General features: G+C 38.9%; 1 protein-coding gene across 4 annotated transcripts in view; it reads left to right on the top strand.

Moving 5' to 3' along the window:
• Positions 1-17,134, top strand: part of fer (fer (fps/fes related) tyrosine kinase) — a 202,491-nt gene that overhangs the window by 125,525 nt on the left and 59,832 nt on the right. For all 4 annotated transcript variants that reach the window (XM_048594686.1, XM_048594692.1, XM_048594681.1 and 1 more), the window contains 4 exons: positions 1,643-1,765; positions 12,046-12,102; positions 14,783-14,898; positions 16,651-16,745. In XM_048594686.1, the coding sequence (XP_048450643.1) occupies positions 1,643-1,765; positions 12,046-12,102; positions 14,783-14,898; positions 16,651-16,745 (391 nt within the window). The remainder of the gene's footprint in view (positions 1-1,642; positions 1,766-12,045; positions 12,103-14,782; positions 14,899-16,650; positions 16,746-17,134) is intronic.

Genomic DNA, 17,134 nt, shown 5'->3' with positions numbered 1-17,134 from the left:
GAAATATGCATGGCTATAAGGTGATATGTCATTCTTTTGATGATCTGTTTCTTATGGAAACCAAAGAAATTTGAGAGTGCAGGGACTGTCTAGTGGGATTTCACGGCATTGCAACCCATTTGGGCATATATTTGATTGTTGAACCTCAACTGTGTTGCATGTTTGCTGAGTTTGCAGATGTCTATGGCTTCCACGACTGGTACATTGATGATTCAGTTCACAATGTTAAGTGATCACGTGGACACTGCATTGCTGTTGATAAGCAAGTATGGTCTTTGCAAATGTGAAGGAGTCCTTGACTGTGTAAGTGGAAAACTTGCTGGAAACTGATTATAGTAATTCGCCTTACTCTTTGGGCAGTCCATGTTGTGCAGAACTGGTCTTGAACAAGTTTAGGCTTAAAGGGATAACTTGTTTGTTGGTCTTGGGCAACCTGTACAAATAATGATGCAGTGAAATGTGAGGATGAACCTCCATCATGTATAGCTCGTGGCAGCTCATTGTTCTTATCCGAGTTCAGTGAATGCCTTTTTAGTTGGCTTTTGAGTAAAGCTGTCTGGTCATGCTGAATGGTAGGTCCAGTAGATACAAATTTCTTCCTGTCATAAAGTATGTTAAATATTCTATTGATTTGTCACGCTTATTAAAGATAACTATTCCAGTCCCTTTGTTGGTTTATTTTGTCAGTATGTGCATGTTGCTGTTGGGACCTTGCCATGTTGCCGGCAGATTTTTTCCCTAAAGGTTGTTAGTGAGCCAGATCAGTCATATTGGCAAGCAATGATACTTTGAAGGTTATGATTGCTGGTACAAGCTCCGTGTTCCAGATTCATTCCTTGAATTTAATCCAACCAGTTGCAATGGGATTTGAACCTGTGTCCTCAGAGAGTATTAGTTGGATCTTCGAGATAATTCAAGTGACATTATCATTTTGTCACCATCTTGTCCTAATCTTCCCTGTTATCAAACTAGCAATCTATTGAACTCTGTACCATTTTCATAATCGAGGGCTTAGTCAATGAAAGGCATGAATTCCAAAAAATTTGTCCTCTGCACAATCAAGTGGTATTTAATATTTTGTAGGAGGTTCTCTTTGGAGCTGAATTATTACTGATTTTTCTTTCTCAATGCTATTGTTTGTATTTGGATTTTGTCCATAACCTTTCCTCTTATGAATTCTAATGAACATACCTGCAGTCTCTGTGGCCTTAACAAACACTGGCAGCTCTCTTGATCCAGGCCAGTGATGAGCGTCTTACCTCATTCCTAACTTCACCTTGTTATTCGTGAAAAGAATTTGAGGAAAAGGATGGTGAAACATTTGTTGACAAGAACAAAACTCCTGTGGGGACAGTGGCGAAATAGTTAGTACAGTTTAGCTTTTGGTTAGTGATGGTCTTTGCTCCTTTACCCCAACATTCTAAAACTGTTAGTGGGTGAATACGCTTGATGTCATTGTAAAGAAATGGTTGAATTTGCTTTTCTTCATTTGGTCAATACTTGATAGCTGTTCTTTCAATTTGTAGCCTAATTATGAGTAGGTGATATTGTAAAATGCTGGGGGTTTATTGTACTGTCTGATCTGCTAAATATTGAAGTTGGTGAGTGTTTTTATGTATTTTATTTTAATTTTTTTACACAGAATCAGTATCGATTTGAAGGAACTGGATTTCCAACAATACCGCAGCTTATGGAACATCATTATTCTACAAAACAAGTGATCACAAAAAAATCAGGAGTGGTGCTATTGAATCCTGTTGTTAAGGTTGGAACATTCAGATGACTGAATTTTAATACTTTTGTGTTAAATTACTGCTGTCTGCTTGAAGTTAGTTGATTTACTTCATGCAGCATTCAAAAATGTATAACATTGAGATTGTCAGTGTTATGCTATTTCAGTTGCCAAATGTTCCAATTCCATCTGGTCTTTAAAGTAAGTTCCTTTCTCTTTATTTACGCAGCTTGTCCCGTTTTATATGACAGTTCCGAGTAGATGGTAAAGTAAAAGTACCTACATTGAATCCCTCCATGGATTTGAAATATTAAACCGATATCATAGCATAGTATCTTGCTGTAACAGTCATAATTTTTACTTTCTATAAAGTAGTCACACAGAATACATCATAAATAGTGTGCGCAAGTTGAGAAATCAGTGACAGTTGGAATTCAGTGCAAAAGGGAAGGAGATGCTCTTGTATCCTCAAATATTTGCTGTGGTCCATATCACAAGAAAACTATTTAACTTAATCTGCCTATAATTTAAAGTAGATAGAGTAACTACCTTACAATTTCATGGAAAAAAAATTTATCTTACAGTTTATTGAAATAAATAAAACAAGTTAGAACTACTGCACATGGGATATTGTGAAGAGCATTGTGATCCTGCAAAATAACATCTGCAGAATCAATATTTCAAGGGTTTTGAGTTGTTGAACTGATATCTGAGGGACAGGTTTTGTGACCAGCGCAGGGAAGGAGTGTTTCTTGAGCATTTCAATCTATGCTCCTTGTGCTAGCAAGTAGTTTAGGTCTTTTTTTCAGTGGTCAGAGCATGTGACATTCAGGCAGGTGAGGGCACCAAGGTGTAATGCTGGAGGAGCCTTGGTCTTTGCCATTATCAATCAGATGTGACTTCTTAGTACCTGAATGGATAGCAGCATGGTGTACAGGCTGGCTGTTCTCTGCAGCTGCAGCCAGGAATTCCAAACCACTGTGGATGCAGTGCTAAGAGCAAGGACATATTTTGTGACTGAAGAAGAATGGTGAGTGTCGGGGAGACTATCCAGTTGGAGTGGCCCATGTAGGAGTACTGACACGGGACAAATGAGAAACCATGTTCACCTGACAATATTTGAGGAGTTGATATCTAATTAATAAGCAGAATCCCAAAGATAAATTTCTGGAATCAGTGTCTTGTACAAGTGAATAACTATAGCTGTATTTTAAATCAAAACAAAATAGAACGGGGATCGATGTAAAGGATATTTAGAAAGTGAAAGAGAAATATCGAGGCCATGAACCATTGTAGCAACTTGAAGAAAGATATACAATGCAACTCCGTGTGGCAAAAAGTCTAATATTATTAAATAGTGAAGCGATGAATAAAGTTAAATTTTCAGTACGTACAAATATGGTGCCTGAATACACAAATTAGTGTCTCAAATAAAAATAGCTGGGTTTTTTACTTTATTGGCCATTACGTAAACATGGATGTAAGGTGACCAGTGATGGTCTCTAAATATTCATGATACTTGATGTTTTCGACAGACAGACAAAATGGAAAAGGAGTTGGGTAAGTCTGATGGTACAGGATAACATTCAGACAGAAGTGAAAAATGTTCCTTTGTTAGAAAAACAGGATGTAGAATTGGTATAGGTGGAGATATGAAATAACAATGGAGAGAGAACATTGCAGGAAATAATTTATTAGTCCTCTGACAGTAGCTATACTTTTGGACACAATGCTAATCAGGAAAGGGACCTCTAACAAAAATAATGTAATAATCATGCAAGACTTTTAATCTTCTTTTGGTTGGACAAATGAAAGTGGCACCTGTGGTTTGGAAGATGCGTTTAGGGAATGTTGTCAAAATACTTTCCTGGATGATCTATTGTGGAATCAATTAGGAAAGAGCTAATTTTAGATATTGTTTTATGTAATATGATGGAACTGTACTCCCGTCTGTCCACTGGAGAGGTGCCAGAGGACTGAGGGCAGCCAATCTGATACTGTTAGTCAAGAAAAGGAGAACAGGGATAGGTAAGGCAAGTACAGGCCTATCAGTCAATCCTCAGTGGTGGGAAAACTGTTGTAAGCATTTCTTAGGGACAGAATTAATCTACATGAGGAGAGGCAGCAATTAATCAAAAAATACTCAGCATAGTTCTGTAAAGGAGAGCTTATGTCTGATTTGACTTGGCTGAAGTCTTCAGAAAGATGACCAGGTGTGTAGATGAGGGCAATGTTTTTGATGCCATCTGCTTGGACTTCAGCAAGGTTTTTGGTAAGGTCCCAGATGGGACACTGATAGCAAAGGTAAGAGCCCATGGGGTCCAAGGAAGGTGGAAAATTAGATCCACAATTGGTTGAATGGCAGGAAGCAGAGGATGCTGGTCATTGATATTTTTTGTTATTGCAAGCTTTTGTCCAGTGGCATCCTGAAAGGATCAGTGTTGAGGCCTTCGCTGTTTGTGGTTTAAATAAATGTTTTACACTTCAATGTAGGAAGGTTGATCAGTAAGTTTGTGGATGATATGAAAATTAGTGGGATAGTAACTAGGGTAGACAGCTATGGATTACAGGAACATATAGACAGGCTGATCAAATGAGCTGATCAGTAGCAAATGGAATTCAGCCCAACTAAGCGTGAAGTGACGATCTTGGGCAAGGCAAGGGAAAATACATAACGAACAGTAGGAAACTGGGGACCACAAAGATCAGAGGGACCTTGGTGTGCATGCCCATTGGTCCCTTAAGGTAGTGGGGAGGTTATGTTGGAACTGTATTAAAGATTGATTAGACCACATATAAGGTTTTGTGTGCAGTTCTGGAATTCACACTGTAGAAGAGGTGGCATAGCAGTGGAGATGTACAAGGTTGTTGCCTGGGCTGGAGAGTTCCAGTTATGAAGAGAGATTGGATACACTGGGGTTGTTTTACTTGGAGCAGTGGTGGCTGAGAAGGTACATGATTGAGATGTACCAGATTATGGGTGGCATAAACAGGAAGAGACTTTTTGCTTTTGTGGAGGGATCAATAACTGAGGGCATAGATTTAATATAAGTGGCAGGAGTTTTAGAGGATATGTGAGGGAAAAAATGTTTTTCCTGGGGGTGGGGGGGTAATCTAGAACTTAGTGCCTGTAAGCTTGGTAAAGGCAGAAACCCTCAAAGGAGTATTTAGATGTGCATTTGCAATGGTAAGAAATACAAGGCTATGGGCCAAATGTAAAAATAAATGGAATTAGAATAGTTAGGTGGTTGTTTTTGACTCACGCAAACTTGGTGGGCCAAAAGGTTCTTTGCTGTGCTGCAGACCTCTATGACTAATTGATAATCTCAAATAAAGGATCCTCTGCCATGACGTGATCATCATATAAGAGAATTTTAGATTGGATTCAAGGGTGACATGTATGAGTCGAAAACTGGAGTCTTAAACTTAAATAAAGACAGTTCCATAGATCCGTACCAAGAGTTGGATAAGGTAGGTAGATAAATTAAAACATTTTGCTGGTAAATGAGCATTTGCGAATATGTGTAAGCAACATTTCATAGACATCAGCATGGTGTGTTGCCTCCTTGGTGCCAGGATCAAGGATATCTCAAAGGGGAGAAGGACCAGCAGCAGGTTATTTTACGCGTTGGACTCAACAACATTGGAAGCGATAAGGACAAGATTCTGAGCAGAGTATACAGGAAGGTAGGGATTTAAAAAGGAGGTCCTTGAGGGTAGTAATATCTGGATTACTCCCAGTGCTATGAGCTAGTGAGAGTAGGAATATGAGAATACAGCAGATGAATGTGTGGCTGAGGAGGTGGTGCAGGGGAGTAGGATTCACATTTTTGGATCATTGGAATCTCTTCTGGGGTAGAAGTGACCCTGTATAGGGATGGATGGATTACACCTGCATTGGAAGGAGACTATTATACTGGCGGGGAGGATTTAAACTTGTGGTAGTAGTTGTTGGTGGTGGTGGGACCCAGGGAGATAAGGAGGAAAGAGAGCAGTCAGAGACTGATACAGTTGGGAAAAGGAGTAAGTCAAACTGTCAGGCCAGACAGGAACAAAGCAGAGATCGAAGTAGGACTGATAAATCAAAATTGTATTTATTTCAATGTAAGAGGTCTAACAGGTAAGGCAGATGAACTCTGGGCATGTTTGGGAACATGGGACGAGGATATCGCCGCGATTACAGAGATGTGGCTCAGGGATGGACAGGAGTGGCAGCTTATTGTTCCAGGGTATGGATGCTATAGGAAGTATAGAAAAGAGGGCAAGAGAGGAGGCGGAGTTGTGTTTTTGATTAAGGATAACATTACTGCTGTATTTAGAGAGGATATTCCTGGGAATACATCCAGGGAAGTTATCTGGGTGGAACTGAGAAATAAGAAAGGGTTGATCACCTTATTGAGGTTGTACTATAGATTCCCTCAATAGTCAGCAGGAAATTCAGAAACAAATTTGGAAGGAGGTCTCAGTTATCTGTGAGAACAATAGGGTGGTGATGGTAGGGAATCTTAGTTTTCCAAACATAGACTGGGATTGCCACAGTGTAAAGGACTTGAATGGAGAGGAATTCGTTAAGTGTGCACAAGAAAACTTTCTCATTCAGTAGGAGATAGCAAGAACTGCAGATGCTGGAGTCAGAGATAACCCAGTGTCGGGCTGGAGGAACACAGCTGACCAGGCAGCATCAGAGGAGCAGGAAAGTTGATATTTCAGATCAGGACCCTTCTTTAGAAGTCTTCAGAAATTGTTCTGAAGAAGGGTCTCGACCTGAAATATCAACATTCCTGCTCCTCTGATGCTGCCTGGCCTGCTGTGTTCTTCCAGCTGCACACTGTTGGTTCTGATTCAGTATGTGGATGTAACTACTAGAGAAGATGAAAAACCTGACCTCCTCTTGGAAAGTACGGCAAGGCAGGTGACTGAGATGTCAGTGGGGGAGCACTTTGGGGCCAGTTACCATAATTCTATTAGTTTTAAAATAGTAATGGAAAAGGATAGGTAAGATCTAAAAGTTAAAGTTCTAAATTGGAGGAAGGCTATTTTTGACAGTATGAGGCAAGAACTTTCAAAAGTTGATTTGGGGGCAGATGTTCGCAAGTAAAGGGATGGGTGGAAAATGGGAAGCATTCTAAAATGAGATAACGAGAGACCAGAGACAGAATGTTCTTGTTAGGGTGAAGGGCAAGGCTGGTAGGTGTTGGGAATGCTGGATGACTAAAGAAATTGAGGTTTTGGTCCCAAAAATGGAAGCATATGTTAGATATAGACAGCAGGGATCAAGTGAATCTCTAGAAGCGTATAAAGGCAGTAGGAGTACACTTAAGAGGGAAATCGGGAGGGCAAAAATGGGACATGAAATAGCTTTGGATTCTCCTTAACCCTATTTCCCAAAGGGATTCTACAAAGTTTTGAAGGGCAAAAGGGTAACTCGGGAAAGAATAAGGACCCTGAGGTAGCCCTGCTGGTCTTTATGTGTAGAACCGCAGGAGATGGGGGAGATATTAAATGAGTATTATGCATCAGTGTTTACTGTGGAGAAGGATATGGAAGATAGACAGTGTGAGAAAATAAATAGCGACATCTTGAGAAATGTCCATATTTCAGAGGAGGAGGTGCTGAACATCTTAAAACGCATAAAGGTGGATAAATCCCATGACCTGATCAGGTGTGCCCTCAAACTCTTGTGGGAAGCAAGGGAAGAGATTGCTGAGCACTGAGATAATTGTATCATCGATAGCCACAGGTGAGGTGCCAGAAGACTCGAGGTAGGCTAACATGGTGCCACTATTTAAGAAAGGTGGTAGGGAAAAGCCAGGAAACAGTAGACCGCTGAGCCTGACATCAGTGGTGGACAAGTTGTTGGAGGGAATCCTGAGTCACAGGATGTAGACGTATTTGGGAAGGCAAGACTGATTAGGGATAGTCACATGGCTTTGTGCATGGGAAATCATGTCTCATAACTTAACTGACTTCTTGAAGAAGAAACAAAGATGATTGATGAGGGCAGAGCAGTGGAGGTAATCAAGATGGACTTCAGTAAGGCATTTGGGAAGGTTCCTCACGGTAGACTGGTTAGCAAGATTAGATCACATGGAATACAGTGAGAACTAGCCATTTGGATGCAGAACTGGCTCGAAGGAAGAAGGCAGAGAGGGTGGTGGTGAAGGGTTGCTTTTCTGACTGGAGGCAGTATGCCACAAGGATCGGTGCTGCATCCACTGCTTTTTGTCATGTATATAGATAATTTGGGTGTGAACATAGGAAGTATGGTTAGTAAGTTTGCAGATGACACCAAAGTTGAAGGAGTAGTGGACAGCGAAGGTTACCTCAGTACAATGGGATCTTGATCAGGTGGGCCAATGGGCAGACAAGTGGCAGATGGAGTTTAATTTAGATAAATGTGAGGTGCTGCATTTTTGAAAGGCAAATCAGGGCAGGACTTATACACTTAAGAAAAGGTCCTGGGGAGTGTTGCTGAACAAAGATACCTTGGAGTGCAAGTTCATTGTTCCTTGAAAGTGGAGTCATAGGTAGACAGGATAGTGAAGAAGGCATTTGGTATGCTTGATTCCATTGGTCAGTGCATTAAGTGTAGGAGTTGGGAAGTCATGTTAAAGCTGTACAGGACATTGGTTTGGCCACTTTTGGAATACTGCTACAATTCTGGTCTCCCCGTTATAGAATGTTGCGAAACTCGAAAGGGTTCAGAAAAAATTTACAAAGATGTTGCCAGGGTTGGAGGATCTGAGCAATAGGGAGAGGCTGAGAAGGCTGGGGCTATTTTCCCTGGAGTATCGAAGGCTGAGGGGTGACCCTTTATGGAGGTTTTTAAAATTATGGATATGGTATATATATGGCATAATATCCCACCTTTGGGTGGCAAGTCCAAAACTAAAGGGCGTAGGTTTAAAGTGAGAAGGGAGAGACTTAAAAGGGATCTAAGGGGAAAATTTTTCATTCCGGGTGCTGCATGTATGGAATGAACTGCCAGGGGCAGTGGTGGAGGCTGGTACAATTACAACATTTAAAAGGCATCTGGATGGGTATATGAATAGGAATGGTTTAGAGGGATATGGGCCAATTGCTGGCAAATGAGACAAGATTTATTTAGGATATTTGGTCGGCATGGACAAGTTGGGAAGAGTCTGTTTCCATCCTGTATATCTCTATGACTCCATGACTATTAGAAGTCCTGCAGTCATCTGGCACTTCACCTGTGGCCAGCCTATTGTTAAATACCTCCTCCAGGGTCCAACAATCTCCTTCCTTGCTTCCCATAGCATCCTGGAATACATCTCATCAGGACCTAAGGATTTATGCACTGTTATGCCTGTTAAAATATCTAATTTCTCCTTCATTAGTATCTCCTTAGTGTGTTCTAGAACCTGACCAATCCAACTGAAAGTTCCAGCTACAATGTCTTTCTCCTTTGTAAATACGGATGAGAAGTATTCATTTGAGATCTCATCTGTGTCCTTTCGTTGAATGCACAGATTTCCCCTTTGGTCTGTAGTTGGCTGCACTCTTTCCCTGTCAATCCTCTTCCTCTTAATATACTTATAAAATGCCTTAGGGATTTTCCTTCATCCTGTCTGTCAAAGATATTTTGTGGCTCCTCTTCACTGTCCTAATTTCTTTTTTGAAGTATCCCTGACACACACTATACTCTTGAAAGGCCTCCCCTGATTATAATGCTCTATACTTAACATCTGCTTCCTTTTTCTTTATCAAACTTTTGATATCCTTTGACGTCAAGGGTTCCTTGGACTTTTCTGCTCTTGCCCTTCAATCCTAGAGGAACACACAGGCAATTCGTTCTCAGTTATCACGTGTAATCACGTTAAAAGACTCCTCTTTCCAAGTGTGGACTCAGCTGCAAGTAGCTGCTCCTAGTCTGTTTGCCAGATCCTGTCTCCTGATATTGAAATTGGTCTTCCCACCCCCCCCCTCAATTATCAACTTAACTTCTGCACTGTCCTCTTCCCTTTCTATAATGACCTTTAAACTTAAAGTTATGGTCACTAACTCCGAAATGCTCGCCTGTTGACACTTCAGTCACTTGGCTGACTTCATTTCCCAGGGTTATGTCTCACAATGCCCACCTCTATTAGAGCTATCTATGTACAAGCACAAGAAGCTCTCCTAGATGCACTTTAAAAAAAAATAAATAAATTCACCCTGTGAAATCCTCTCGCGCTAAGGCAGTCTCACTTAATGTTGGGAAAGTTGAAATCCCCTACTTGCTCAAACCCTATTTCTCTCTAACTTCTCTGTGATTTGCCTACAGATTTGATCCTCTATCTCCCTCTGACTTTTGGAAAGCCTCTAATCCCAGCAAAATAAACGCCCTGTTTTATTTCAAAGCTCTACCCTTCTGGCTTCGTTTGAAGAGCCTTCTAGGTCATTCCCCCACCTCATTACTTCCATCAAGTATTGGTTGTACATCCCAAAGACTGGCAGAAGATATCAAATTGTCCCTATGGGGTTTTCAGCAGGGAAGGTACCAATTGTACTCAACCAGCCTGCATTTGAAAAGCTCAATAGATAGTGTCCAACATGAGATGTGATTCTGAGGTTGGACAACATTTGCTAAATAATGGAGTTTGCTAAGAATTCTGCCGGCAACCAATTTAAAATTGTCAGTCAGACTCTCAGAACAGTACACTTGCACATACTAGAAGATGCATAAATTAATATATGGCCCTGTTCTTTGCGAACTTTTTATTCATAGGATGTGGCTAGGCCAGCATTTATTACCCATTTCTAATTGCCCAGAGGGCAGTTAAATGCCAATGATATTGGAGTCACATGTAGACCAGGCCGGTTAAGGATGGCAGTTTCCTTCCTTAAAGCATGTTGCTGAAACAAATGGGTTGTTCTAACAATCGGCGACAGTTTCATGGTCATCATTAGACTTTTAATTTTAGATTTTTTTTTATTGAATTCAAGTTCCCCTAATCTGCCATTGCAGGATTTAAACCCAGGTCCCCAGAACATTATTTGGGTCACTAGGTCAGTAGTTTAGTGATAATACCACTAGGCCATCACTTCCCCGCTCTTGTACACACACTGTACCTGTTTCAAAAGACCAAAATAGGCGACAAGCACTCTATGGTTTATTCCTCAAGGCAATGTCTTCACCAAGCAGAGTGAATCTTCTCAATTTATTTTAACAATAGTTTGTCAGTTGACTATAAGTTGGCCTCTTACTGTGCATTCTTCTTGATAATGCTTTGACCAATCAAAGCCCATTTAACAACCAATCAGCACACTTTCATACAGTATGAAAATGTTTTTGTTTACATTTGTGTTTTTGTGAATATCCTCAAGTACAAGATGAAAATCTTCAACAAAATGTTTTTTAAAGCAATCTTCAACTTCTGTATTATCCGTTGATTATTTATAGATACATAGTTGATTATCAATGTCCTTGTGTGATATGATCTGTCTGTACAGCTTGTAAAACAAATCTTTTGACTGTACTTCGATACATGTGATAACAATAAATGAAATCAAATATCCACAGTCTCTGATAATCAACATGTAATCAAGCGTGGACTTCACAACAGCATCTGATGTCATCCCAACGACTGGTGGAACCACCTTGTCATATTTGATTTGGAAATAGACTGTAGCTTAAACGTGTAAAATGTTAGCTTGAATTTTTCAATTTAGTTCCCAGATAAGAAGTTACCGTACTACAGAGATTTCTCAGATCTAAAGTGATCTAAACTTAAAACTATTCTCTAACCCATGGGTTAGCAGTTTAACAACTTAAAAACTTGATGACAATGAATACAATGCATATAAGTATTACTGTATGTAACAGTACCAGTTAGGTGTTAAAATTACTCTGGACAGATGTTTATCTTTTTTTCCTGAAATAGTAAAACAACATGTGGTTAGCACCTAGGACATGATATAAATCATATCTCATGGGACTTCCCAATTTAATGTGCTCATTCTAAAAATTAAAATGAATCTGGAATGTGTAAAAGAAAGGTTTATTCTCATCCTGCATCCTTTTATGTTCTCAACTGGTTCCAATGTTGTTGTGATATCGCAAATGTTGATTCATACTAGTAGCATTTTCCTAAGTTGATGATCAGCAGAAAGTTTTTCCACAAATGCCACATTTTTATATATTACTTATTTGTTGTGCTCCATGTAATGATGTGTCACCCTTTCTTGCAATGCTCTCTAACAAGCTTGTCATAAAATTTGACATCTAATATATGCCTTTATACATTGAGTGTTAAATGTTGCTTGAAGGAAATGTGTGTGTATTGTTAATATTACTTTTAACTTTGGTACAGGACAAAAAATGGGTCCTTAATCATGAAGATGTGACACTTGGAGAATTGCTTGGTAAAGTAAGTTTGATTTTTTAAATTGTTTAATGTTTTTAATGTGTGTAGTGGTATATTTGCATCATATTGCATTCTCAATTTCTCAATTATGAATCCACTTTCCAGGGCATGTATCACAGTAATTCAGTACTGCGAGGTGTTTCAGGTTAATGAACATTTACTTTTTGACACACACTCTCTCTCCTTTTCCTCAGTTCTGTTGAAAGTCATCAACCTGATTAATTCTGTTTCTTTCTCCTCTGCTTTCTGGCTTGCTGTGCGTTTCCAACTCTCTCTTTTTTAAGTTTTCGGCATCAGCAGTTGTTCTGCTTTCGGCAAGCAAGTAGAATACTGGTTCTCAATCAGAAGATGCATAATTGGAGATTCCTCAGACTTGAAGCTTCAATGGTTATTGTGTTCTATGTTAACAAATGTTTAAATAAAAACAAGCTTTATGAATATTTAGAACTCTGTTTATATGGTGCAGGACAAAAATATTATGCCAGAAGTTTGGAGTTTGATGTAGTGGAGGTTAGTTTCAATTCTCAAAGATTAAATTAGGAACAATAAAGTATGTGCATAACAAGATAAGTGACCAAGTTATTTTGACTGAAAATACTTTATTTTTTTCCTACTTTTATGTTTGGAAATTTTTTTTTGATTCACTCAGTTGTTATTTTAATACCTATCACTTCACTGAGGATGTTCTTACTTGCAGTAAATATTAATAACTTCCTTATTTTCTTTTTAAAGAAGTTTCTGATGTTGAAGTTACGTAAAACATATTTCTGTTTTCACTTCTCCAACACTGAATATTGGGTCATTTTGTGGATTAGAGTGCATGCCTTTGGAGGAACCTTGATGGGAGTAAAAACAGTTCCTTTCCAGGCATTCGTGCTGATCCAATATTCAGTGTACCTTGTGTAGATTTAGGAATATTTTGCCTATAGCTTCCTGATTATTAAAAAAAATTAATATTTATGGCTTATGTTTGATATAAAAACAAAAATACTGCTGGTAAAGTTCTGCAGATCAGGTCGCATCTGTGGCAGAAAAGGAGTTAATTTTTCAAGTTGATACAGATACAGGATTTCCCCCATCTCACTGTCCAGGGCCTCAAAAGCTTTACCAAGTGAAATAGCAATTTATTTGCACTTCTTTTAATGTACTATAATGTATTAGATGCTGTAAATGTGATTTTCTTTGTATTGGGGAGATGAAATGCAGACAGGTTGACCGTGCTGTGAACACACTCTCTTTAATGTCGCCAAGCATGAACCCAAGCTTCCATTTGCTTGTGCTTTTAATTTTCCACCTTGCTTCCATGCTGGCATTTCTTTCTCTGTATTTCACTGAAGCTCCATGGAAGTTTCAGAAACGATAACTTGCTTTCCAACTGGCCTTTTGGTCTTAAATTGAGTTTGACAACTTTAGATCAAAACCATCGTCTTCGTCTTGTTGTATGTCTTTTTTTCTTGGCCTTTTCTTCTTCCCCTTTGTTTCTGATTGACCTTTTGCCTTGTTTCTTTCTTTATCCCTTTCTGTTGCATTCAGGTGATCTTAATATAGCAAGTCATGTATCATTTTGACATATTTGTTTCTTCACTGTATCTATTGCCATACTTTTTTACTTTGCCCCTCTGGGGTAGCAAGCTGGAAATCAAGCTGCACTATTCCCTGAGTTGTCACAGAAGCTAAAGGTTTAAAACAGTATGTAGAATTCCCCAATTCACCTGACTTGATGTTTGATAGGAAACATGACCAGGTTTCTGTACTTAATGAATTCCTATTTATTACAGATAAATAGACTCATTACAGGTGAACAATTATGAACCGTCAACATATAACTACTCATAAAAACTCAGCATCCTTATTATCTCTTTCTGAATACACACATACTGAGAAAATAACATGGATGTTATAGACGGAGAGAAGGTGTTCTGTGCACCTATTCACAGGAGTTGCTGAGATGATTTTTGTGTTGATCAGAACACTTCTTCTTGATCGTTCATCTCCAGATTCTTGATTTGTTTGCAGGAGGCAGAGGACGACTGGTTCATGCTAACAAAAATCTGACTTATTATATTAAATATCATAGCTTTCAGCACTTGCTGAAGGAAAAAGAACCTGGTTTTCTTCATAAAGTTTTTTTTTGACTTCAGAGAACAGAAACAGCTCCTCAGCTTGCAGACCTTCTCAATACTGTTGTAAACTTTGACATGGATATTTAACATGATTATGCAAGTTTTCTCTAAACATTTTAAACACATATATTAAAGCACACAAAGGAATTGAGAAGATTTTCCTGTAAGAAAATTACAGTCAAAAATATTTTCTTGTTTTTGCATTGCCATGGTGGTTTAATCTGAAAGATCCCACCCTAACTCCCCACCTACACTCACCTTTACTGGCTCCATCCCCACCTCCTTGACCTGTCCGTCTCCTCTCCACCTATCTGCTCCTTTATCCATCTTCCATCCACCTCCCTCTCTCTCTCTTTATTTCAGAATCCCCTTGCCCTCCCCCATTTCTGAAGAAGGGTCCAGACCCAAAACGTCAGCTTTCCTCCTCTGATGCTGCTTGGCCTGCTGTGTTCATCCAGCTCTACACCTTGTGATCTCAGATTCTCCAGCATCGGCAGTTCCTACTGTCTCTTAATCTGAAAGATATCTGTTTATGATGACATAAATGTTATACTTTTCAGGGGAATTTTGGTGAAGTTTTCAAGGGAACATTGAAAGATAAAACTCCAGTGGCTGTGAAAACATGCAAAGAAGATTTGCCGCAAGAGCTGAAAATTAAATTCTTATCAGAAGCAAGGTAGGATTAGTATTTGGAGAATGCACAGAGAGGAGAATTGCATTAATATTTATGGAAGCAATTTCTTCTTGCATGCTGACAAACTTGAATCTGAATGTGCCAATCCAATGTTTTGTTGAAGCAAGATCTTACCAGTCTCTTTCAAGGTTGGCTACTGAAAAGATGAAGACTTTTACACCCCTGCCTGATCTCTGTCTGTATTATATTTTGCTTCCACTTTATAGTCCACCACAGGCGGTTAGACACAGAAACTTATCGCAGGGCTTATAATTCCCATGGGTCAAAATCAATGTTGGTAATGTGTGTTGGTCACCATTGTTACTGCATCATGATACGTTGTAATACTTTTATAAAATTTTCAAGTCTGCCTTAGCCATTCTCTCAGGTTAATCATGACCAACCTCCCAATTTCTAGCTAGGTTCACAATAGAGGCCCATTGGTACCTAGACTATTTACAATAAATCCTCCTCTCTCATTCTCATTAGAAAGGCAGAGTGATCGAGAATTACGTGAGATGTATCACATTAAAAATTACCGAGTTGCCATCTTTCATAGTTAATAATTAAGACACATTTGTCGAAGATCTCATCTTGTTTCAAATTCTTGTAATTAAGATGATAATAAATCACTTCACTATCTGATAGTTGATGGGCAAAAACTTTATTTTGGTCAACTTTGTTACTGAAACAGGAAAGTTTTCTTTAGGTCTGACCACCCGTGTTAAGGCAAACTTGGCTTACTGTTCCCTCTCAAAAAATATAGTTTGATCTTAGGCATGCTTTTGTTTTCTCTCCCTGTTTAGCTAGCTTCTATAGTCTGATTATTGAATCCTTCAAAATGTAGGCATTACAAAAAGACCTACCAATTGAGACCGCCATCGCTACCTGTGACGTGAACTCCCTGGTCTAGAAGTTGATTCGCATTCACACCAATCTTACAGCTAAAAGGCAGCTACCTAAGCCTCCAATCCGGTGGGAAATGAAATACTGATCTTGTTTTATAATATCCAAATTGGCTGCAGCAAGTCACAATTGGCCTCGTTCCTCATTGTCCTAATTCAGCTGCAATTTAATGACTGTTCCTTCATTTTAATTGATACTGATTTTTGTGTTAACCCAATACTCTCGACAGTTCACAAGAATGATTGCATAATCTTCTGTAATAGGACAGCGAACATTTGGGCAGCTGGTTTCCCTGAGTTGACTGTACAATACTTTCTTTTTCCACATCTAGTTGCCAGCTAGATTGAAAATCTTTGCAGCCTCAAGTCCACTTGAGTGCAAGCCTGTAACATGAGTCAGAACTGAATCCTTCAATTGTGTAAAAGATTCAAATCTAATGACACCTTTTAAAAACCTTCATTAAGTTGAATATTCCTGGAAAACAAATGAATGGAATGGAATGTTGACTCAGGTGAACTAGAGGTGCATACTGTTTTGATGCATATCAGAACTTATTGAGAATTTCCAAAGGATTCACATCAAGAGTATCACAATTGAAACATCAGACTTGAAGTGGAGCCCCTTTGCCACAGAAGTGTGAAGCTGAAGCTTTTTATTACTGACATATCAACTTATGCTAAAAATTAGTTTTCTCTTTTTTTTGGTTTAAACTTTTCTTTTCCAAAACAACATTTTCACCGTTCTTAATCATTCTGCTGTGTGTTAATCGTGTCTGCATTGGAGTGCTATGAACTTTGCAAATCTTCACTAAAAGCTTTCTGTGAATAAGTATCTTTCACTTTTATACAGGATACTCAAGCAGTACGATCATCCAAACATTGTCAAACTGATTGGTGTTTGTACCCAAAGGCAGCCCATTTACATTGTTATGGAGCTAATACCAGGTAACATGCTTAAGTGCGTCACTTTCATTATTGGTACATATCTGGGTCAAAAACTTCCATCTCAATACTTACTTGTAATAGCCTAAATATATGAAAATAAATTTGCATTTAACTAAGAAGCCAAAAATGTACTCCTTGATAATGTTTCTATTTATTAAGATGCATTCATTGCCTTGTCTGAAAACTCCCGTTACATTTTAAGTGGTGCACAATATATACAATGTGAGCATAGTGAAATCAGTGGAAACCTGATCAAAAAAACTTGACAAAAAAATGATTGTTAGATTTCTTTAATAAATTAAATTTGAATTTGAAATTTGAGATAACAAGGTGTAGAGCTGGATGAACACAGCAGGCTAAGTAGCATCAGAGGAGCAGGAAAGCTGATG

This window comes from Rhincodon typus, chromosome 3 (assembly GCF_021869965.1).
Source record: "Rhincodon typus isolate 14 chromosome 3, sRhiTyp1.1, whole genome shotgun sequence".
Lineage (NCBI taxonomy): Eukaryota > Metazoa > Chordata > Chondrichthyes > Orectolobiformes > Rhincodontidae > Rhincodon > Rhincodon typus.
The sequence above is the reverse complement of the archived record's forward strand: the minus strand, read 5'-3'. Positions and strand labels throughout refer to the sequence as shown.